Source organism: Phoenix dactylifera, chromosome 2 (genome assembly GCF_009389715.1).
Source record: "Phoenix dactylifera cultivar Barhee BC4 chromosome 2, palm_55x_up_171113_PBpolish2nd_filt_p, whole genome shotgun sequence".
NCBI classification, from domain to species: domain Eukaryota; kingdom Viridiplantae; phylum Streptophyta; class Magnoliopsida; order Arecales; family Arecaceae; genus Phoenix; species Phoenix dactylifera.
Window position 1 is genome coordinate 7,480,034 of NC_052393.1, and position 25,013 is coordinate 7,505,046.

Consider the following 25,013-nt stretch of genomic DNA (forward strand, 5'->3'; position numbering starts at 1 on the left):
GTTATAGATACAGTCGCTTCTGAGCTTTGGATTCTTGGATTTTATGGAGTCAGAGTAGAGAGTTCCAATCTACAAGTAAATAATTCTTGATACTGGATTCTACACCCAACATGACTTCATATATGCTACACATCTGATATTTTCAGGTTTAACTCTTTAAACAAGCCTAACTTTTTCTTTTGCATCGAACGATATCCAGAAGGGGTGTCTTTTTATGTGTAGTATTATTATCCATTAACAATAATTGTCATTTGCAATCCAATAGTAGTGGACGTAAAAATGTTTGATGTTAAACTACAAAAGTAGACAATATTTAGTGACAAACATGCATGGTGATTGGCATTGAGCAACATCTTTATCACCCATCAATCCACTCAGATTGTGTAATTAGGCCACCAAACGGAAAGACTGATTGTTCAAAGTAACTTTAATAAAATTTATTCATTTTCCAGATAAACAAAGTCCTTAAAAAGCAAATATGCAATGCCTGCTGTTGGTTAAAATATACAGATCTGGATCACATTGTAAATGGTGAAAAAGCTGAGACAACATAGTTTATGAATGCAAGGAATGGCATATCAGCAGTAACTTTGGTCACTTTTGATAAGGCTAAGTTGCTTTGGAAAGGATTCACAGTAGAACTAACATGCCAGCCACCAAGATGAGGATCATACTGAATTTCAACATGTAATTTTTGAAAAAAACATGTTCTTCATTTGATTCAGCACATCTTGATTTGAAATTCAGAATTTTCTTAAAAAAAACAACTTATATGAGAAATGAACAAATACATAACCAACAATGAAAGATCTCAGCTGGCGTTGGCTGATAAAAATTGCATTGTCAGGTACAGGGAGCTAATTGTAATAGCTGTCAAGGAGCACACAACCATAGTAGAAGAATGAACTTTTATCTATAATTATGAAACCAAAGCAGTTTTCTGTTGGCTGGTGGAGCAAGTCCAGGGATATCCGGAATGTCCTTGTTATGCGGGTTCACAATCTGGACATTAAAAATAGCATGCCTTAACAAATTTACAAAAAAAGTAAATCCACCAACAAAAATAACATACTTAAAAAGAAAAATCTTTCACATAGACGGCAACTTGCATGCATGACATGAGACTTTTCCTAATCTTGGGACAACATTTCAAATAGAACGTCCCCGTAAGCAAAATTATGTAACAGGTAGATACCAAAGACTTTGGAAAAACAAACATCCCTGCTCTACTAACTGATTAACTAGGAAAATCGTAGCAACAACTCTGGTGAAGGCAGGGATCCATTCTTTTAGGAAATTGAGAATTATACAGAAGGTAGAGAACATTCTTTTAACCATTCTATTTCCTCCCATCGAGAAAAGAAAGAGATAAAACAAATAGTAAAACTCGTATGCATATTGTATTTGAAAAGACAGAAGTTGCTCAAGGCTGCACTTTGAAAATACTAGGGTTTTCCCTCTAACACACACACACACACAGAAGTCTAACAATACCAAATTTTTGGGTCATATTTTCCTATACTTGCGCATCAAATTGTCGATATAATGCTAATTCACAACTCCCACACACATATAACAGAGTTCTATATAATATAATGTCTGAAAGGATGATCACGAATTCACGACTCTATGATTATTTAAAAAGTGGTGGAGAGAGAAGAAAGTTTTTTTTTCTTTTTTTTGTTTAATGAGTACTTGAGAGCAGGGGGAGGGGGGGGGGGGGGGGGTACGTGGAAAAGTAAGTGTGTGTGTGTGTGTGTGTGTGTGTGTGTGAGAGAGAGAGAGAGAGAGCAACTATAGTATCAGTTACCCTATTGTTTCTATATTTTTTAGAAGGTGAGCATTTTTGCACAATCATTACCATCAGAAAAGGAGACACAAAGGCTTTAAGTTAGAATAAAAGAAAAAAAGGGTAGAATAGCATTTATAGAAGGCGATTTTTGTAAGACACAAAATACAAATACACATTAGAAATTAACATGGGCTGGTTTGACACCTCAGTCCAGGGATATAGGCCTAGATTGGGTTGTCTCAAGTGAGACAAAATTTTATGTTGATGCATTCCGGAACCCAATGATGTATAGTTCTGTAAAGGGCTAAATCTCATGCGACAGAGTTTCAGTTTGATAGGTCCAGGTATGGATTTCATAGTGAGACCAAGTTGCACAATGAGTGACCATTGATGTGCAATTTTGAGATCCTATAAAGAAAAGTTATATCAAGGCCTGATATCGGCAAAATGCTGCCATTTAAATAAAAATAGTTCCAAAACTAAAAAATGGAAGTCTAATTAACTTAGAAGCAAGCAAATAACATATTCTACCTTCACAATAATGATTGCTATCACACCAAGCACAATCAGGAAAAGCAAGGACATGATACAGCGGTCAGTTGCAACCTGACATGACAGAACAAAAATATCAGGAGAAATGCACCTCCGTATATGGAAAAAATCAGAAATCCAATTCTTTCAGAAATCTGACCTGTCTACCAATTTCCTTGACCATTTGAGATGCCTTCTTGATTGAAAAATGGATTGAATCTAGTTCATTAACAATCTTATTCATTTGTTCTGTCTGAAAACAATAAGAAATGTACAGTCATGAACAATTTGTACCTCTTTGCAGCTTGCAGAGGAAAATTAATCAACTCAATAACAAGACTGTGCCAAAATGCTAGATTGACAACTCTGAGAAAATGGCATACCTGTGCTTTGAGAGCAGCTGCTGTCTCTGCTCCAACATTGACAGTGTCTTCTACAACCTTTGTCACACATTCAATGTCAAAACTTCAATCTTTGAAGGCTTGTTAAGGGAAAAGGCAAAAACAAAAATAAGGATCCTAGTGTCTTGTAATTCTACACTTTATAGAGCCCCTGAAAGGAACAGAAATAACACAAATTGGAAGGCACAGAAATTGTTACAAGTAGCATATTCTTCCATTATTTTTTTCAATTATGAAAATTTTAAACTTCCCCCATTCTTTTGGAATATGAGGATTATATAAAAGACATACCACTACCAGGATTCCAGTAATTCTAGGTCATGCCACTTCTAAAATCAGAATAGGTTAGAAGACAAATTCTGGAGTATCATCAAGTCTGGGAGACTAAACACAAGTGCACTTTTCCTAGCAATACCATACGAGCAATCTCAAACAGAAACTAACCTTTTTTGTGCGTTCAATAGCTTGGTCTGTTTCATCCATCATTTTGTTTCCAGTATCCATTAGCTGTTGATTGGTCATAGCTGCACAGTGCATAGGAGACTTTCAGTCAATATCAAATTAAACCAGAATTTCCAGATATTGTCGCTATTAAAAATTTTCATAGATTAATTAAATGATCCTACTTGAGAACTCAATATACATACATACATACATACGCGCGCGCGCGCGCGCGCGCGCGCACACACACACACATATATATATATAGTATTCCTCAGATTGACAGAATAAAACATGGCTGCGTTGACAAAGAAATCCAGGTATGTGGAATGGAATGTCTGACAGTGAGGTTGAGTTTAAAATCAAGAATATACACCACAACAATGACCAAACATTTTGGATTAGCTTTTTGTTCAGAAGGTTCACCCCACGCCATCACGTAGCTTTATTCATGTCTAAGTGAATTGGAGTCTTCTGTAATTTATCATACAGGATGAATTGCAGCAAGCATCAAAAGGCAGTTCACATCCCTATAGCTCAGCATATTATGACATCGTGAGCAGAATGCATAAAGCATTGACATGTCTGTTAAGCAGGTCATTCCATTATTTTCTATCAAAGAGCCACAGGTCATTCATTTATTTTCTATCAACAAGCTACCATATATGGATAAATCATACAAAACTTTCTTACATGAATTTTTACAGGATCCTCCTTTTTCTCATAGACAGCTTCAAATATCATATGATGCCAATAAAAAATTCTTTATGAATTTGACTGCATGATCTGATATAACGCATTCCCCTGTTGTGGTGGACACCACAAAAATTACCCATAGCCCTCGTAAAGCATCATGATATGCTGAATATTTTGCATTGCACTTGAGGAGAACCCTAGTATGATTTTACAAGTTTGTACGCTCTCCTCACCAACCATCTATTAGGTCAAGATTACCATTCTGTATCTGAGCTGTCTCTACCTCTTCTCGAAGTTCACTAACAGCTAGAGTACAATCTCCACCAATACTGATAGCTCATACAAAGTCAAACAGATCTACCATCTCAAATTATTGAACCATCAGCGGTTCTCCCATTATCTTGTCTACTTGAGTAGTTATGGTAGTCAAGTTGCTGCTTAGAATGGTGATTTGTTCCTCCACTCAAACGTCAATCAAAGAGTTACGAAAAGAAGGACCAATCAAATGTTAAGTTTATGCTTTCCTTCATAAGCACAAGAAGCCAACTCAATTTCATTCTTATCCAAGATATTCTCGATATTTAATTCCATGCAAACAGTGTAAATCCTTTATCAGAATCAAATGCAAGATAGATGAATTTTTGCTGGATTGCTTAAGGAACTCTTGGTTGTTAAGTCCTGCAACTGACATGGAGGATTGATAGTGGCGAAAACTTCAGACTTCAGCCCACTTGTAAGAATGGCAGTAGCTTGTTAACTTCCAAAATCCTAATGATATGTATTTCATCAGTGCATCACAAACAATTACCTACATAAAGCAGCAATATCACATTAATTGGTTGAATTACAGTCACAAACTCGACAGCACATACAAAATATGTTAAAGTCAAGTCAATATCAACCAAGTCGCTTCTAACTTGAGCCACTGGAGGAAAGCTGCACTGATGGAACAAACCACTATGAAGGTCCAAGCAATAAAATATACCTACAATAGTCTGTACCCCTCATATACAACATACTATTTATGTATGCACATGCTCAACAAACTCAGCATTCCCGAACAGTCCAATCACATATTATGGAAGATGAACACAAGTTTTCTTTGAAGATACAAAAAATAGATGAAAGTTTGCAAAATGGTAATATTCATGATTTCTTTACTAAATTGGATATAAGCACTATAAGATTTGAGTAATTTAGTCGCAGACAAAGTCATACTAATCTAATTTGCATTATTTTATACGCCTTGTGCTCGAGCAGCAAGTGGAAAAGGACAGGAAAACTGGACATGGTTTCTCAAAGGTATTAGAAAATTCACAAAGAGCCATATAGTGAATTAAGTGAGGAGATTCACTAGCAGATGTACCACATAAATAGGCAAGGGCAATGTCAAACTAAGAGATGATCAAATCACTGAGATAACTCCCAAACAGAATATACATTGGTGCACATATTGGGTAGACATAAAATTGATTAGGTATGTAGATTTGTTGAGATAGCAAATACTCTGAAAGGGATGACATCATCAACATTCAACACCCAAGAATCTGTGTGGGTCCTAATGTTCCAATTGGAAGACATGCAGTTATTGCTTTGGATAAGTAATGTCTAATCATCATCCTCAAGCATGATTCTACATAAAGAGAAGGCTAGCAACATTGAACAAGGAGAGCATAGTCAAAAGAGCTTACTCATGATAGCTCTTTGTGAAACTATTTCCATCCAGCAAGGTATAAATACTCAAACTCAACACAAAGGATAAACCAATCGATTACAGAATGTAGATGGCAAAAACTGCAAAAATATGGAAGACTAAAGTTGCATGTAGGTATCCTCAAAGAGACCATTAAGAGGCACTCACATCCAGCTACTGATTAAAAAAGAAAACACAACAATGAATATAATCAAGATAAATGTAAAGGTCATCTTGGCCACAAGGTCAAAGGTCATAACCAGTGTCGGTCTAATGAAACTTCAAGCGATGAGCTTTCAACTACTCCATATATTAGAAGATATTCCGGGGACAAGCATGAGTTGCATGAATCAATGCACTACAGCTGCCGCACATCCTAACATCCAATGTAAAAGCAACTACTAAGGTGAAAAGTTGTGAAACCAGTTAATTTTATATTTAAATACTTGGCAGCATTAAAATTAGCGAGTTTCGAAATGCTTAACATTGTTACCTGATCCACTTACCAATATGTATTAGATCGATTCAAAAATGAATGATATCACACAACAAGCAAGAAATCTTACATGATGCCAACACAGCATTTTCTTCAACAAACCCATCTCCACCACCGGGTGCATCAAAAAGTTCAATGCGTTTATTTCCAAGATTACTTGCATACCTATGGTTCCAAATGTAAAGCTGACATCAAAGAAAGTTCCAGATAACATACAAGAGATCCTGAATTGACGAGCAAATGGCCACCCGTTCAAACTGATGTCTAAAGAAAAAAGAACTATTAAATGAGCAGGAGAAGTAGAGAAGAAGCTTGCTAGTATAAATAAAAGACAGTTTTACATAATCAAGAGCTTTGTCCAAGAGCAATTAGCTATCCTTAGAACAGAAAGAAGTTTATAGCTGTGATTGATTTTAATCAATTGGTAAATTTACAACATTGATGGCTGTCGATCTCAGCAATTGTTAAATTTCTAGTGCTTATACTATTCATATTGAAGGCCGAATATGTCCCATCATTCTTGGAAATGAGCATGTTGCTGGAACTCCGTTGAGATTTTCTCATTAATAATAAAGTTTCCTTTTTTTAAATCTCCATGCACATAGTCGGCAGGAGACCAGAAGGTGGTCATCCTAGGTTTCATATAGGCAATAGCTATTTCAGTAATTGTTTGAGCATTTGCCTTGTCGGATATCTGATGTCATTTCCGAGCTTGGATACTCCTGAGGCCTAATCAATTCATTAGGAACAAGAATTTCACCCGATATATTCAGACCTCTATTTAGACATTAAGATTATGGACAAGAAGGAGATGTTTGAAATTTTCTTGAGCCAATGCTCATTTGGATTTAAAGGCCAATGCTCTGCAATATGAAGGCAACCTAACATTTTAAAATTTATATAAAGCATATCCTATGTCTCAACCCTACATTAATTGAATCATGTCCATGATGGATATGATAGAGGGATTTTCAGCTAACAATGACAGAAACAACAGAAATATTTTTTTTAAAAAAAGAGAACAGAATGAGAAAAATAAATAAATAAGTTCCTTGCCATTATCGTAGCTTGCATGCTCCAGCTAGCATGGTTGCAAATGTTTCAAACATACATGTTTGGAACTACAGTCCTTAAACTGTTGGTTGGATGCTTGATACGAAAGATTTAACATAAAGCTCAAAAACATGACAACAAAATAGTTCGTTTCATCTTTCAGCAACAAATAGCACTTCAGATAAAATTCAAGAGCAAGTGTAATTCAAACATCCCAGTCACTGTACAAGAAGAATAAATTCAATATAATATAAACAAATTGGCAAAGATTTTGTCTTCAGAATTTTGAATGTAAAGTTTCAGAATCTTGGAATGGAATATTACTTTTTGGCAACTCAGCAGAAGTATGTGCAACAAGGCACAAGATGCATGAGTATTGTTATATAATCTATTAAAGCGAAAGATTGGGATGCTCATATAAATGTGAAGACCAACATGATGCTCGAATAAGATTCCATAGATACTGATGAAATAATATAATTTTAACAAAGATAAGCACTCACTGCTTCTTAAGAGTCACATATGAATTCAATTCTTTGATCTGCAAAACAAAAATGCCTTCAATCAGTAGGCATCATGACTTAATTAGGAAAAACAACAAGAAGGTAAGAGTCGGGTAAGCACCATAGACTGTTTCTTATCATTCAGCAATCTGTTGATATCAGGAGTATTTCTTCTCTCTTCTTCCTTCACTTCTCTATCAAATTCTTTGATAAGCCTAGAGAAGAAAAATCAAATCAGAAGATTAACCATCAATGCATATTCCCATAAAATCGGAATCCCATATTTGACATGTTTAAATAACAGCTTCATGAAATAAACATTTGGACAATAAATATATCTAAATAGACCATGGTCCATCTTTAGCATATACCACAAGGTGAAATACAGCAGCATAAGCACAAAACTATGCCCAAAAGTCATGCCTAGGAAAATATAATCATATTATTGTTTTCACTAAAATAGAAGGACCAAGCAAAAAGATGAACAAAGCACATTTGAGAATATTTATACCAACATGACAAGAATTTATACCATGGTAAAGAGGTTGAAATGCCCAGAACTAACATGAGAAGAATTTATGAAAAAGGATTTGGAAAAGCTTAAAGCCAGACTGCAGATAGTCCATGATGGGAAAGATAGGCATATAAGAATTCATACAACCAACCTAAAATAGTTGAAAGAAGGCTCAATCTTTATGATTACTCTTAACCTATATATAAGTTTATACCAACAAAAAACTTTCAAAATATATAAGTCTTTAGTTAAAGCTGTCTTCTAAACAAGATTCATTAGCTAATTCCATTGCATCTTAAAAAACTCATGCTTAACAGCTAGCACATCGTAGATGAGAGGAACCAATATCCAAAAGCATATATACATACATACATATATGTATGTTGATATATATGTAGATATATATGTATGTAGATATATATGCAGATATATATGTAGATATATATGTATGTACATATATAAAAGGTAAGTAGAGGTCACCTAATGGCAGCCTCCTATTCAAAACATTCTCCAGATAACATGTGAACTAATATGGAATGAAGAATTCAGAAAACCTACAATCGTCAAGATCTTTTAGCATCACAAAAGGTGGAGACTTTTAAATACCTTTTGCATTCCCGCATCTTCTCTGTAAGCTCTTCCAACTGCCTGCTTTGCCTATTTGGGTCTTTGATCTTCTCCAATTTCTGGAATCCATTTCTGTCAACAATGGCGTAGCATGAGCATGAAGAAGTCCTCGTATAACATGGACAAGCCTCGCGTAGCTATTAACGTCCAGACACGTGGTGGTTCATATTTGAATGCAAAACCAACTATTATACAAGAAAAAAAAATACTTCTCTGCAATTCATAATGCAATTAAAGCCTCGTGCATCTAGTGATTCAAATCTATTGTGCTGTGCTCGTTTCCTGAACACCCCAAAATAAGAGAAATTTTTCTCTTGAAACTATCAACTTTGACTATACCCGTTACAGTTCAAATTAGATAAACCATCTTTAATGGTTTTGGGGAAGAATGACTTGATTTTTCGAAATGTTAAAACTCGCGCAGTATGAAGAATAATTGCATCTTGCTAGCTATTGCTTCTGTATCAATGTAACCACTTCTAACCAATTTGTAACAAAATATTCAGTGGCACGAATTTGGCCTTGAAAAGATTCTACTACCCAGAATTACATAGGAGAAGGTTTCAAGATACTCACGACAATACTCTGAGAATATCGTTGATCTGCCCGTCGAGAAGAGCCAGCTCCTCACCGACTGCAGATAAATCCATCTCCGAACCGGAAGTCAAAATTCCAACAGTCTTCTTACAACTAATTTAATTCAGAGAATTTTGTAGCCGAAAACCAACAAAATTGTTAATCCAAATTCCTACCTACAAAACCAGAAACCGATTCTCCGCTCATCAAAACAAACCGAATCCGACCAATGAATCATCTTTAAGCTGTCACATTACCAAAACTCGGAGACATCGCAAACCCTATGGGGCGATCCGAGCGTTCCACCTCCAGATCTATAAAAGGAACCGCGAGAGATCAAACTGAAAAAGGGCCGATTCCGATGGCTCGAACGGGAAGGGTTCCGATCTACCAATCCGAAATCCACCTTGGCTCCGATTTTGGGATCTGGATCTAGCCGAATCCGGCGCAAGAGGAGACAGATCGAAAGGGGCGGCGGGAATCTAGGGTTTTTGGGTCCCTAGATCTCCTTCGAGGAGGACGGGAGAGAAACGGGGTTAAATGTTTTCGAATAGCCCCGTGCTTGGCTTTTAGGAGGGGAAGGAAGATTGATAAGTGAACGCTTGTTTTTCTATAATTCGGCGCCCCTCGTTTCTGTTTCCGGACCCATAGGTAACCGGAGTGCATTTGAATAAAAAGGAGTATTGCTTGGAAACTCCTTTTGAAATCCCACTCATTGCACGCGCCTACGGTCAGAAACCTACGTGGGTCTGGGTGGGTCCGAGCTCCAGCTGGGTACAGATAATAACGTCCATTGGATACGATCCAGTATACCACGTCCTTCTTAACGGCTATAGAGGAGAAATCATTGGTTGGACGGATGGATCAGCACGATTCGGTACTGATATCTAATATAAATAGTATATTAAATATATTATTTGATATTAAAAAAATTTTATAGTACTATACTAATATAGCATCGACATCATACTCAGTACCGAAACAACGAACTTTAAATAAACTAATACAACTACGAGCCGATACACACAAAAATAAATAAAAAAATAAAAAAAATCATATAGAAATGTTTATACATGTTAGTTTATGATTGGCCTAATTCATTAACTCAGCAATAAATCTAATCCAACTAAAAAATTTACTTAGAGAGAAGATCTAATCAAGCCCGTTAAAGTTGCTAAGCATCTGATAAACCTAGTGCTTTTAAAAATGTTTGTTTTTTATTGTATTTTTTTGGCTTATGATAGTCTCTAAATTGTTGATGAGTAATTGACTTAGGTGAGAATCTATCTGATAAGCAGCAATTTGTTCCTACGTTATATTAGGACTATTGACAGTGATGATGGAGCATTGTGAGCATTGTGAGTTGGCTCTTGGGAATGTTTCTGGGTTTGTTGGTGTAAAGTTGAGAACTTGAGAAGTTCTTTCAGAAGAAAATGAGAAAGGAGATCCTTGCAAATTTGATAATGCGGAAGAGGAATGTGGAGTTCTAATTCCTCACCGTCATTTGAGAGGGAGAGGCTTGGAACGAACAAGATTTTATGCATTCCATACCGCTGAAGGAGAGTGACGAAAGATGGAAGAGAAGCCACGATAAAAGGAGGAAAGAGATAATAAATTTTATTAAAAATTGATAATGGAAATGCCATGAAAGCAACACATGTAGGTGGGGTGCAAGGGCACGCCGAGGAAGAGAACATTGGGGAATTTATGCTTGTGAATTGGCATTCCTGTATACATTTGGAAAAAAGTGAAGGAGGATGGAATTGATTTGTGCATGTTCGTTTAACTTGGATATCATGGCAAATGAAGAACTAGGCATTCTGTGATGGCTATCTTTATTTTGTAGGGGAAAGCCTAGTTTTGTCATTTAGGAAAACCGTCTCATCTTATGTCACGCCCCAACCTAGAACGCGAGTCGGGGATCGCGGCAACTACCGCATACTCATAAAAAACTCTTTTCACGAGCATGTAAAGTATCTTATTATAATAGCATAATCAGGCGGTGAAAATAATTTAAATAATAACATTTATATTCTAATTAAATGACAAAATTAGAAATCTTATAAAACTAATAATATTTTAAAATCTTGCATCAACTCTAAAACAAAATCTAGTCTAAATAAAGATATCAAAATCTTGTCTCTAATTGCTCTCCTATGATAAATCCTCGAGCTGAGCTAATTCTTTATATCTATAAAAATAGTAAAAATCGTATAATAAGTTAGACAATTCAATAAGCAATGAACACTTTAGCTAGATAAATCAAACAATAAATTAAATAATAATTTATAAAAAAATAAGCATACGAATTTCATCAATTTAAAACCAAATTTAGATAAGCAACATTATTGAAACATTACAAATGCCAAATTCAATTTTTTTCAAAATTCAAATGTCATTCATAAATCATTTTTTTTTCAAATCATCAAATTCAACTCGATAACCCAAAACTATAATCACATCAAAATGCCGCCGCATAAACCCCAATGGCAGGATATCGAAATGCCAACATACAACATCCACTTGCAAAGTATCGAAGTGCCAACGTATAACCCCCACTAGCATGGTATCGAAGTGCCAACATATAACTTCTACTTGCAGAGTATCGAAGTGCCAACGTACAATCTCCACAAGCATGGTATCAAAATATAGTTTACCTGCGAGTCCAAATCCATTTCAATTCAAAACTCCTTTTCTCAAAACATGTTCAGTGTTCCAAATTCTAAGATGCGATATTGAAATCAATCAAATATAATCCACATCAAAATCAATATGTTCAACCAAGAATTATATAATATTCTAAAAAAAGGCATATATAATAATAAAACATCATGCATTAAATTCATAAATCAAGAAAAATTTGATTCATAAAATATTTAAAATTTACCAATAAATATCGAAAAAGGGTTACATTACTTACCTTATCAATACAATCCAATTAACAAATCCAATTAATCCTGAAAATCCATCTCATAGCCTAATATTCAAAAATTATATTATTATTAAAATTTCATCATAATTATTTTAAAAAATAAAATTTTAAATTTCAACACCCTCACAAGGTTGACTAAGTAGAGGTACCCAACATCCGGATCGGTCCGATCAAGATAATATTCATCAAATAATGCTCCGACTAGGGCACAGAAAGTTTAATAGAGATCAGGGGTGGCCAATTCTAACAATGTTCGAAAAGGGCCAAGGTAGGACTAGCGCACCACCCGATGACCATAGACAAGGCCCTTCGCCAGAGTTGATTCAAAATTACTAAGAGAAGTATTTTACTGGATCTATCATTTCTAAAGAGAGTAGGGAGAGAAAATCCATTATAAATAAAAATAAGAGAGAGAAAGGATGGGGAAGAGGGAGAAAATAGGAGGAAGAGAGAATGGAATTTCTTTCTAGCCAAGGAAGAAGAAAGAAGAGGGAAAAGGCCGAGTCAAATTTCGTTGGTCGAACTCAAGAGGAAGAAGACTCTCATCAGGAGTCATCTTCCCTCCTCGCACGTGCTACTACACACGTGCACCATTTTTTTTCCTTTTTGGGCTGAAATATGCTTCTAGGCTAGTCAAATGACCTAGCCCAATTCGTTATCAGGTTCTAAAGGGGTTGGGTATTACATCTTATAACACTTTATTGCCATGACACGGGCAAACTAAATTATAATTAATTAAAGATAACTCTGCAAAAAAAAATATAATATATATAAATAGTAAATTTATGAGAATGTACAAGTAAAAAGAAATAATTTATAAGGATATATATGTATAGTATTTTTTGAAGGTACGAATGTATTTTAGATATCTACAAGAATATATATTAAAAAAAATTAAAGAGAAATACTTTACACAATATATATATGAATGAATGGGCACCAAATTATTCAAAAAAAAATGCATCGGTCTACTTTTGTTCTTTTCGGACAGCAATAACTTAAGTATACCCTTTAAACATATCTAGGGCGATATATCAAAAGCATGTGATTTGGTCAAAATGGCACCATATATAAACAAAGTTCCGTATCAAAATAAGATGGAAGAGCACAATAAAAAACATACATAAGCTTAAGACCAAAATTTGTAATTACAATTTGTCCCTTTTTCATCAAAATAATATTATATGCACACTGAAAGAAATATTTCAAAGATATAAAGCAACGAAAACGCTAAAAGTTCAACCCATAGCTCAATGATTTAGGCCTCACTAAAGGGAGCAAAATACAAAAATCCTGGAAAACATTTATATGGAGAATGCATAAATCTTAATTTTTATAAGCGATCAAGAGGTACTATTTATATAATTGGAAACAATTTGCCTTGCCAGCATTAATGGGCACAACCATCCTTCGGATGGTCGATGCATAGCTCATGTGCTTGGTACATATATCATTGTATATGGCCTAAAGCACACATACCATGCATGGCATATTCAGGCATTATAAGTTAAATCCATTAGTTAAATGATGCATGGATGCATGGATAGAAAAATAAAATTTTATATTTTTTAATATTTCTCGTAGAAACATCCCATTTATTTTCAGTGGAGCAAAGTTGCAGGTAGTATGGGAGGGTGTCTATGCGAGGCACATTCTAGGTGTCGAGTATATTTATTTAGAGGGTGACTTGGCTTTGTGATCGAGAGAATCAGCGGGCGGCATACCGTGGCGGACGGGCTAACTCTGATCCAAGATATACGGAGAATGATCGAGGACTATGACGCTTTCAAGGCCACACATATTTAGCGAAGGCAAACACAGCCGCTAATTGGGTGGCCTCCTACGCGGCGTATCACTCTAGAGACTTTTTCTGGGTGAACCAGACGAACATTTCAGACCCGCTTAGACAACTTATTTTTTCTGATTTTGTTGGTTGTACTTCTATTCGTTTGGTGTGAGGGGCAGCATACCAAAAAAAAAAAAAAAATCTTTTGTGAAAAAAAATATTATAAATAAACATTAATTATTGGGTAGGTGGGTATATCCATTATTTGATGGGTATTTCTGTAATATCACACGGAGTTGTTTTTCCGAGCCACGCAAGCCAGCGATGCTGCTGGTGCTCAACAAGTCTGTTGTCAGATTCGTAGGCACAAAAGACGACTACCGAGAGAAAAGCCATAGCAAGTACCCAAACATGACAAATATGCCCTTCAACAAATCCCCGGGTTCACCGTCAAACCCATTAGTAGTACCACTCCGCATCCAATAAACGGCTCCCAGCTGTCTTGGGATGCGCACGAGTCCTTCCGCCGTCTCACAAGGGCAATTTCGCCATATAACAGACGTCCGGTTTTTTTTGGGTTGGAAGACGTCGGGTTTTCAAATCTCTGAGACCGTGACAGCAGGCGGTACGGTAACCGATACACTCACCCCGCTCCACTAGCGCACGCAGAGCGGCACCTTCCCCCGCTTTGGCGGGCTTTTCTGTCTCGCCGCTTCGGCTGGCTTCGTCTTATCCCCTTCCCGGAACCCAGTTTTCACCCAATCTCGCACCCACCGCTTGCGTGGCGCGATAAGACGCTCTCGTTTCATTACGGCGCCGCGTTCTCTCTCACTTCCCCGCCGCTTCGTGATCTATTAGTGGAAAAGCTGAGTGGGATTAGCAGCAGCGCTCGGCGCCCCCCTTCGTCTTTTTTGAGAGCGCCGGAGAGACGGAGAGGCGAAGGTAGATGGATTGCGTCGCGAGGAGAACGCGCAGCCGGAGAGCCCTAAGCGAAGGGGCCTGGCTCGAAGGGTCGCCCAGCCTTCGCGGACACGGCGCCGCCGCCCGCTCCAGCGGCTCCTCCTCGGCCGGCGGAGGCCGGGAGGGGGCTGGGGTTTCGGATTCCCCGGATGGATTAGGATTCGATGAGAGGAGCGAGACTTCGGTTGGGGCACCGGCCCCGCAAGTGATCGTCCTCGACGACGACGGTGACGAGGACGACGGAGGAAGAGGAGTTGACGGGGATTGCAAGAAAGGGGCTTCTTTGCAGGGGAATCGCGGCCACCGGAGCTCTCGGAAGTCTGCTTACGCGGATGAGGCGGTGGAATTGGGAGCTTGGCCGCGACCACCGGGGTTGCGGAACGGAGGGGAGTCCTGGTCGTCCTCCGATCGGAAAGCGGTCATCGCCGTTTCGGATCTCAAGGGTGACGATAGCGAGGCCACCGTGGAAGACCGAACGAGGTCGAAATCAGGTTCTAATGATGTAAAATCGGCTTCTTGGAGCGGTTCAGACGCTGCCAGTGGGGGATTGAATGCTTGCGAACATGAAGGAAGAGAAGGGGAAATGCTTGAAGTCAATGTTGCCGAAAGAAAGTCAGAAGATAAAGAAGCCTGTGACGGCGGTGGAGAAAAGGAAATTCATAAAATCGCGGATTCTAATGGGGAAGTCGAAGTTCTAGAAACTAATGATGCTAATGTAGAAGAAAAAGATCAGGAATTGATGGTTGATGAAGGGGAAACCCATGAAGTTCACAAACACGATGTCAAATTTGGAGTTCAAGAATCTGAACAAACTGGAAAACAAGGGGTAAGTCTCAATCTTGCCGACGCCAATAGAGAAAGAAAAGATCAGGAATTTGAGATTGCTGACGGGAAAACCCATGAAGTTTGTGAACCCAATGTCGAATTCAGAGCTCAAGAATCTCAACAAACTGGCAAAGAAGGGGGGAGCCATAATCTTGCTTTTGCCAATGGAGAAAGAAAAGATCAGGATGTTGAGGTTGATGAAGGGAAAACCCATGAAGTTCACGAACCCAATGTCGAATTCGAAGTTGAAGAATGTCGAGAAAGTGGCAGAAAAGATGGAAGTAACATTCTTGCTGACGCTGAAGGGCAGGTGGATGTTCTGGAAATTAATGATGTTGATGAAGAAGAGGATGCTGAGGTAGGCAGTGACAAAAGGAGTGCTCAGGAAGTTAGGTATTTTGTGACAACTTCTTGTGTAGCAAGGAGGACTCGATCGCGAATGGGGAAGCAAAGGAGAGTGTCATATACGCAATACTTCAAGGTGGAATTGTCGGATGATTCAGAGGATGAGGAGGATGAAGAAGAGGAGGAGGCGGAAGATGATTCCTGTTATGAAAGTGACTATGCTGATCCTGAGAACACCAGGATAATGAGCGGAGGTGGCCAGAAGGGGTGTGGGGAGGATGGGCAGAACTACAAGGTTAAGCCGGATGTAAGAAGTTTCTCTGGCGAGGACGGGAGTATAGCAGTTGCCCACCATGCTCAATCCTGTTTTGATTCAGAGCCTTGCAACAAGAAACAGAAGGTTGGGTTTGCAAGTAACCTGGATGAATCAAAGGAAAATTTTGGTTTTTCATCTGGTATGGATTGTGGGAAGGGCAGTTGCAGAAGGAATCAGGTTAAGAGTGGTGGTGGTGGCAGCAAGATAGATGTGGATGGGAGAGAATGGGGGTCAAGGCGAGAGGGACCACAGCTGGGGAAAACCAAGAAGAGAAAGCGTTTGCGGGCATTGAAGAGTTGCTCCCTCTTTAATCTTCTTGTTGATACCATTTGCAATGACCTAGATAAGCTTCCAGAGAATTTGGTTTCTTCCAAGGAAAAATCTTCTCTATCAAATGTGAAACCATCTTGCAACAAGGATATATTTCCATGCATATTCTCGTTTGCAGATGAAGATGGCAAACCTGTTGAAAAATCAGATTTTGAGAATGCGCTGGATGAATTATGGGCTGATTTTGAATTTGCTCTAGAGTCGAACAATATCGGTACCTACAATAATGATGAGGTATACTGCTATTACATTAATAACACGCTGGGACTATCAGATAATATATAATAGCTATCCATTATATAACTATTCTAATCCTTTTTTGTTTCTAAGCATAGGCTTGTCTATATTGCAGCACTTATAAATTTTATACTCCTTATGCTAGACATTTTATATTGAGCTGATTTTACCATCCAAGTTCAATTGATTGCTAATATGCATAATAAAGTTGGAGTGGATTCATAACCTATTGGTGGAGTTGTGGCATGAATACATTGAGCTTTTTTTTTCTTTTGTACTACAAACATGAACCTAAAAAAATTGAAAGGGCATCCGGCTCAAGTAGTTACAGCAAAAAAAAAAGGGGTTCTTTCTTATTTTTAAACTTACGCAAGAAGGCCAGATAATTTTTTTTATTTTCCCTAATTCTAATTCCTCGGAGGGAAAAATTCACATAGATGCCTCAAATCATTGGCTAGAGATATCCTAACATTTCGTCGCAGGCAGGCATCATTTAACTTCATCCTTGTAACTGTTAAATATTTTGTTAAATGTTTGGTATTTAACTGGTTACTTTAATAACAATTTTTGATCTTTACTTTTGACCCTTCATGCTCTGTATCTTTATACATATAAAGAAAATATATGTTATGGATAAGTTAGATCTAAAATGAGATAGTAATAAAATGTTCCATTCAATCTATGCCACTTCTAAAGTTCCTGCAAATGTTGTAAGATGATTAATGGATTTTGATGACCTTCTCCCCACTATGAATATTTAGACCATCGGCTAGCAGGCTGAATATGGACTTTTTCAGAAATGAAGATTTTGTTGTAAGTTTGAGTGCTGTCCAGCCCCTTAGGACCAATTTGGGAGTGTCTCTTTGTAGGTAAAAAATAACAGTCATCTTTATTTTATCTGGAGATCCCCATGTGGAATACTACTTAAACATATTGTGAAAATTGAGATTATGAAGAATACTTTTATATCTCCTCCATAAAATTCGATAATAATATTCTGGGATTGCGATATGGATTAATTTGCCGAGTTGTTAGCTTTCTATATTATAGTATGCAGTTACTTTTTATTACTAAATCTGATACTGGAAAGTTTGGACCTCGACACTAGAATTCTTGATAGACTTAAAAATTATTATAATAATTGTCATTAATGATTTTGCTATTACTAGCCCACTGTTGATAACTCGATATTAGTCACCATTCCATAACTATAACTAACAGGCCAACCCCGACTTGAATCTGACAAAACTGAAGCACACATTCATGACAAAGAAGAAAATATTTTGCAAATGAACAAGTATGCAACCAGATTGACATTTAGTATAACTTTTTTTTTAGCATGATATAATGTGTGAGTCATTTGATGATATAATAAAACTTTTACTTGTTTGATGCTAAAATATTTTCTCGGTTGTGATTGCCAGCATAAACTGAAATTGTAACTAGTCATCCAGCTTCCTATTGCATGAGATTTTATGTGAGTACTGACCTAAAATCTTCTATGGATGTTTGCAACAAGAGTACTAAGTCCTAACATATTATGAATCGGTGAAACTACCATCAAAACCAATTTAGGAAGGATTGCTGATAACATTGAAGATATTGTTCCAAATAATGGTTTTAGATATTTTGTTTCACATACCTTTTTCGTTGTTTACACCTTTATCACTATCGTTTAGTCTCATCTTTATGTTATATAGGCTGTGTGTGTGTAAATATGGAATCTGACTGAAAAATTACCAGCAGAACTTTTCAAAAGGCTGATACAGATTTTAGAGGTTTGCTGATTCATTTCTGTTCTGGAAAAAGTTACTAAAGCTAAAATTAAAATGTCGAAAGATGCTAAACACATGCGCATGTTGGTGATGAGTTCTACATGCCGTGTGAACCACACATTTACTCCCTTGATGTGTGGACCAGACATGCATTGGATGCTTGCCCCACATCAAGAAGGGAAAATTTGTAATGCATAGGGATATTTTGCCTGTGCATATGTGTAGGTTTGGCATGCCCTAAAAAAATTATAAAAATGACCTCTTAGAAAGAAAAGTGACTACTCACTCAACTAGCATTTGTTTACATGAAAATTAATTGTGACATAAAATTATAGTTTATTCTAGAATTGGAAAGATTTCATAAACATTTTTTAGTAAATATGTCAATTTCTGACATCCTATGTGAACTTGAAAACTATTTATTCATGACAAAGGAAATATACATATTATGTGCATATGGATTTTTCACTCACATGTATTAGAAAATACAACAAAATGGTTCTCGATTCTGTATAATTTCCACTTCCATTCTGCATTTTGTACTCCGACAACTAATGATCTGCCTGAATAGACTTTACTTATATGTTGGCTGAAGAAATTTAACTTAGAATCTATCAGGAAATCCAAAATGTTTTAGTCTCTTGTTTCTAACCATTTTCCTTAAGAAAACTTCCGAAGATCTCTGAGGTTTATGTCACTGTTTTGTTTTGGTGGCTTTCAGAAATTACCATATCCCTGCTATAACTAGATTAAGTGGTTTTAGATGAAAAGCGGAGACATTTTTAACTGGAAGGCTTTGATTTAACTTAAGAACATTAACTGCCCCAGTTCGTGATTTTCATCAGTTTGAAACATAGAAAATTCTGCTTTTACATCAAACTTACATGTTGCAAGCTACGTTGCATGGACTTGAGTGTGAGAAAAAACTAAAATACTGTGCATTGTGCCTATGCCGGTCATTGGCTAACAAGGTACATGCTATGTGGTGCCATGCAGGCCAATGCTAGTCCCTTGACGAACCACTCACCAAGTCTCATGATGTCCAAAACAGGCCTATGCTGGGCCATATCGGTCTGTACGCACTTGGCAGTTGTTATGCACTGTAATGGGCTGATATCACTTGGCATGAACTGGTATAAATGAGATAGGTGTACATAACCCAATACCATGCCAGTACTTTATTGGCACAGTAGGTACCATGCAGTGTGACAATGGGTAGAAAAGTTGGGTTTGGATGCATGCATGTGTAGCATCTATCAATTTTTCAAGAATTTCTTTTTGCATGCCCGTTCCAACTGTCACTGATACCCGTTTTTAAGTGTTGGGTGCAAGCGCTTTGGGCTGAGCTGACGCGTCCAAGCATATGGGTTGCAAGAGAGAGCTGAAGGATTTTAAAGTGGTATACTAATATATTCGATTAGAGACTATCTATTTCTGCATATATCAATATTACTTAAATTATCCAAAGGTGCAAGCAAGGCAATTTGTTCTTGACAACCATGAAACATAACATCTAATATAGAGCCATGGAGATAATCCATTGCTTTTGATACACACATTTTTGCCATGACCATGGATTTAAAAACCACTGAAATGGGACGGCACAAAAAGTACCATACCGTTCCGACATGAAATTGGCACTTGTATGGGTTTCGGGATGCAGAAACTCTGTGCACCGTTATGTACCTGCCAGACCATGCATGCAAATGCCATCATACCGATGATACTGGTGCATGCCTACAGTTTTTCCTCCTTTTTCTTATTTTTTGAAGCTATAACCATTGAAAAAAACTCAAATTTTAATTAGTCTGTTTAGTGCAACAGTGAATCCCATGAGGTTGCTTGATTTATGTACCAACAAGATTATTTTGATCAAGTAGTATCATTTTGTAAAAGTGTGCTCGGACTTCTCCATTGTTATGCTTGTTTCTCTGTGTTATATGGTTGACTCCAATATTTCCTTAGTTTAACTGTGCATAAGCTGATTACAACATTTTTTAACATTCAAGTTTTCATAACTTTTGATATGGATCGTGCATGCACACATATATGCATATGGATGTAGGTGTCATTCTTTTTAATTTACATTTTATTAAGCTGATACAACATGCATCTTCATGTATTATGTTTATAGAATCATCTGCACATTAAGTTTCAGCAATTTGCAGATATTAAAGATATGCATGCACCCACCTATGCATGCATACACGTGCGTAAGCTCACCCACATGCATAAATACATGTATATACATGTACAAATCATGATGGTGGTGTGAGGACCAGCGTGTGCTTGGGTCACTGAGGTAGTGGTGTCCATCATGCTGTTGGGTGCTTGGGTTGGCGATGGTGGTGATGATAGCAACTATCAAATGGGCCGGCGGGCACTTGGTTCAGTGCAGGTGGCAGTTTGGTAGAGGAAAGGGTGCAGGTGGTGGTGGGTAGATAGAGGAGGAAAGAAGAAATGAGAAGAAGAGAATAAGAAAGAGTAGAGGAGGATGAAGAGCTTGGTCATGGGTACCCAGTTGTCTGAACTAGGAGTCTATAATGTCTGCTGAGTCTAATATTGAGTGCATAATGGTGGAATAAATTTGAACCATTTAAAGTCTAATTCAACGGTCAATGAAGTGATACGAGTGGATACCCTGTGCTCTTAAGAGGAGGGTAGTCCATTTCTATATCTATCTATATCTATTTGTATTTTTGTGTGCATGTCTGTACATATAGATATTTGATATGTTACACGCATTCATGCTTATTCATTTCCTTGTGAAGCTTTCCCAATCTGTCCGTATATTATAATATCAATCTACATTTAGTTGATTCTTTGGCTTTCACCAATGATAACAGCTTCATTTCTGTTAGTGTAATGATTCAATACATCCTCGTGGAAAGTGGTATTGTGTTCATGTGCATTCTAATCTATGCTACCATGATTATTTGACCACTTCCTGCTAACTAAGAGGAGGCGTGTTATGCTTTTGTGATGTTTTACAGGGTCAAATAGAAGTTGATATACCTGAGGATGAATCTGATCTATTGACATTATGTTCTAAAGGGAAACACCAGTTTATTCTTGATGAGCAGATAGGAACTAGATGCAAGTTCTGCTCCTTTGTGAATCTGGAGATCAAATATATAATACCATCTTTGGTAAGTGGTGGCTGATCTGTAAATATTCAGATATTTCCTTTTCTGTGCTGCCAAAAGCTGCACAGCATGTTACTTTCTATTAACTAAGGATTCTTTTCTGCATGCAAAGGCAACACACATTTGGGAAGGGTCAGCTAGGATAAACTCTGCTAAGGTGGAAGGCACGCTCTTATTTGATGATCTTTGTAGAACAGTTAAAGATGATGGTAATCCAAATTCATGCGGTCTTCTAAAGGGAACTGTATGGGATCTCGTTCCAGGGATTAAGGATAAAATGTATGAACATCAGCAGGAAGCATTTGAGTTTATGTGGAAAAATCTAGCTGGAGGAATTGACCTTGATGAGCTGAAATCAGGTGCTAGATCTGACGTCATTGGTGGGTGTGTGATTTCACATGCCCCAGGGACAGGAAAGACGCGATTATCAATAATCTTTATCCAGACATACATGAAGGTTTTCCCAGAATGCAGGCCTGTAATTGTTGCTCCTAGTGGAATGCTCCTGACGTGGGAAGAAGAATTCAGAAAATGGAACGTGGACCTTCCAATTCATAATTTGAATGCTCCAGACTACTCTGGGAAGGAAGATATTGCCTTCCGTCAGTTGGCAGCGAAAGAACCTCGAAATATCAGTTTCATGCGTCTAGTGAAATTATATTCATGGGTCAAAAGTAACGGTATCCTTGGAATAAGCTATGGCTTGTTCAAAAAGCTAACAGCAGACAACTCTTGTGACCCGAAATTGAGTCAGGTCCTGCTTGAGAAGCCAGGTTTGCTTGTTCTTGATGAGGGGCACACACCCAGAAATGAACGCAGTCTTATTTGGAAGGCACTGGGAAAAATCAAAACAGAAAAACGTATCATCCTTTCTGGAACTCCTTTTCAAAATAATTTTGGGGAGCTTTACAATATTATGTGTCTGGTAAAACCTAAATTTGCTGAAAAGATCTCAATTAGAACATCAAAACGAGGTCAAAGAAAGGCAAAATTCATCTCGTACATGGAACAAGACATCTTACCAGAAAAGAATGAAGGAAAAGAGATTTGGGCTTCTCTAACTAATCATGTTACTGATGATAATGCGGAAGAAATAAGATCAATATTAAAACCATTTGTGCATATTCATAGTGGCAATATCCTCAACACTCTTCCTGGTTTGAGGGAATGCGTGATTGAATTAGATCCACCACCTCACCAAAAAGACATCATTGAGAAAATGGAACACATTGGATCGAATGTCATCTTTGAGAATGAATATAAGACCTCCTTGGCTTCTATTCATCCTTCATTAGTCACTTATTTGAACTTGTCTACTGAGGAAGAATCTCTTTTAGACAAACCTTTGCTAGAGAAACAGAAGTTGAACCCCTATATAGGGGTGAAAACAAGATTTGTAATGGAAGTTGTTCGACTTTGCGAAGCATTAAAAGAGAAGGTTTTGATTTTCAGTCAGTATATTCAGCCATTGTCTATGATAAAGGACCAACTAATCAAGTTATTCAATTGGAGTGAAGGGAAGGAGGTGTTGCAGATGGATGGCAAGATCCGCACAAAATATCGTCAATCCTCAATTGATATTTTCAACGATATGGAAAGTGAAGCAAGGGTGCTGCTTGCATCAACAAAGGCTTGCTGTGAAGGGATAAGCCTAACTGGGGCTTCAAGGGTTGTACTTCTGGATGTTGTGTGGAACCCAGCAGTAGGAAGACAAGCCATCAGCCGAGCATACAGAATTGGGCAGAAGAAATTTGTGTACACTTACAACCTGATGACAAGTGGAACAGGGGAAAGAGACAAATATGACAGACAAGCTAAAAAGGATCATCTTTCTAAATTAGTGTTTTCCACTGAAATTGATTTTACTAATGTCAGAAACAGTTCATCACAGGCCAAAGAGGAACATTCAACTAAATTGATTTCTGAAGATAAAATTTTAGAAGAGATGACTGCACATGACAAACTAAAGGGCATGTTTCTCAAGATTTACTATCCACCAAAGGGTATATGCACTTAACAGTGTTGGCCCCTAATTGATGCAGCGGCAACCATTGACTGAATTTCATTTGATGGTATTCAATCTTCTAACTGTTACTTTTGTCTTTTTTTTTATTTTTATTTTTTGCTACAATTCATTTTAAATTGAAAAATCTCCATTGAATAGCATTTATTAGCATGTCATCATCTGGCTGTATATTTTGTGCCATTGTCCCACCAATCATTTCTTAAGTAGCCGCCATTTCTGTAGAGTTTTTATAAACCTTTTCTTTTATACAATATAAATCAGTCATTTAATTTTCTGAAAACTGGCTGTGAACACCAGATATCTTCATGGCATCAATCCTAGTTTGTTTTTTTCTCCTTCAGTTTTATTTATTTTTTTAAATATTGCCTCATTTACTTTGCAGGAGACTTCTTTTCTTGTGCACACCATCAATAAATGCACTCTTACTTTTCCTGATGATGATTTTTTAAACAATTTATGAGTTTTATCGGAGAATAGTTAGTCAAGATACAAGTTTGAATGAGAATCCAATGCACTTATCGGGAATATCTCATACGGCCATGAAGTTGATGCAGTCATGATATGCATGATGGAATTAATGCAATGAAATGCTAATGGCTGTTGATGGAAGTTGTTTGAGCGCTTGACATGGTTTTGTTGCATAATAGGATTTAATGATCAATTATGGTTAGGATTAATTCTCATTTATGCTCCTTTTCACATCTGACCTGTCTAGACTAATGTAATGAGGACGATTTAATGATTTACTTCTATGGAACCAACTCTTTTCATCCGATCAAAACCTTCCTTACGTTGATAATTTAGGTTGCTTTGTGCGTCAAAAAGCTGAATGCCCTGAGTTTCTATCCTTTAATGGTATTATTATGGGTCACTGGCTCCTTCAAATGGAAGTTCATAAAGAGAGATGTCTTTGCTAAATTTCCAACTTCTATGTAACCTTTGCAAGTCTCCAGATAGCTTTATTGGTCAAGTACGACTAATTCGGGGGTATGTATGGAATCACTACAACCTA

At 37.2% G+C, this 25,013-nt stretch overlaps 2 protein-coding genes across 5 annotated transcripts; one reads left to right on the plus strand and one right to left on the minus strand.

Moving 5' to 3' along the window:
- Positions 1-559: 559 nt before the first annotated feature.
- Positions 560-9,877, minus strand: LOC103710767 (novel plant SNARE 11-like). 3 transcript variants are annotated; one of them, XM_017843713.2, is made up of 11 exons: positions 9,500-9,877; positions 9,324-9,381; positions 8,727-8,819; positions 7,728-7,821; positions 7,607-7,644; positions 6,121-6,215; positions 3,169-3,248; positions 2,707-2,763; positions 2,484-2,576; positions 2,324-2,398; positions 560-1,002 (listed from the first exon to the last, which is right to left on the minus strand). In XM_017843713.2, the coding sequence occupies exons 1-11, from the start codon at positions 9,528-9,530 to the stop codon at positions 910-912; spliced, it is 807 nt and encodes a 268-aa protein (XP_017699202.2). In that variant the 5' UTR covers positions 9,531-9,877; the 3' UTR covers positions 560-909. The 3 variants fall into 3 exon arrangements, with proteins under 3 accessions (XP_017699202.2, XP_008794870.2, XP_008794869.2); XM_008796648.3 differs by having other exon boundaries at positions 9,324-9,499; positions 9,581-9,876; XM_008796647.3 differs by having other exon boundaries at positions 9,324-9,876.
- Positions 9,878-14,643: 4,766 nt separating this feature from the next.
- Positions 14,644-24,782, plus strand: LOC103710769 (SNF2 domain-containing protein CLASSY 4-like). Of its 2 annotated transcripts, XR_005508673.1 has the most exons (4): positions 14,644-17,051; positions 21,823-21,978; positions 22,088-24,047; positions 24,384-24,782. XR_005508673.1 is itself a non-coding variant. In XM_026806110.2 (3 exons), the coding sequence occupies exons 1-3, from the start codon at positions 14,988-14,990 to the stop codon at positions 23,990-23,992; spliced, it is 4,125 nt and encodes a 1,374-aa protein (XP_026661911.2). In that variant the 5' UTR covers positions 14,644-14,987; the 3' UTR covers positions 23,993-24,055. The 2 variants fall into 2 exon arrangements, 1 of the variants encoding a protein (XP_026661911.2); XM_026806110.2 differs by lacking the exon at positions 24,384-24,782 and having other exon boundaries at positions 22,088-24,055.
- Positions 24,783-25,013: the final 231 nt, after the last annotated feature.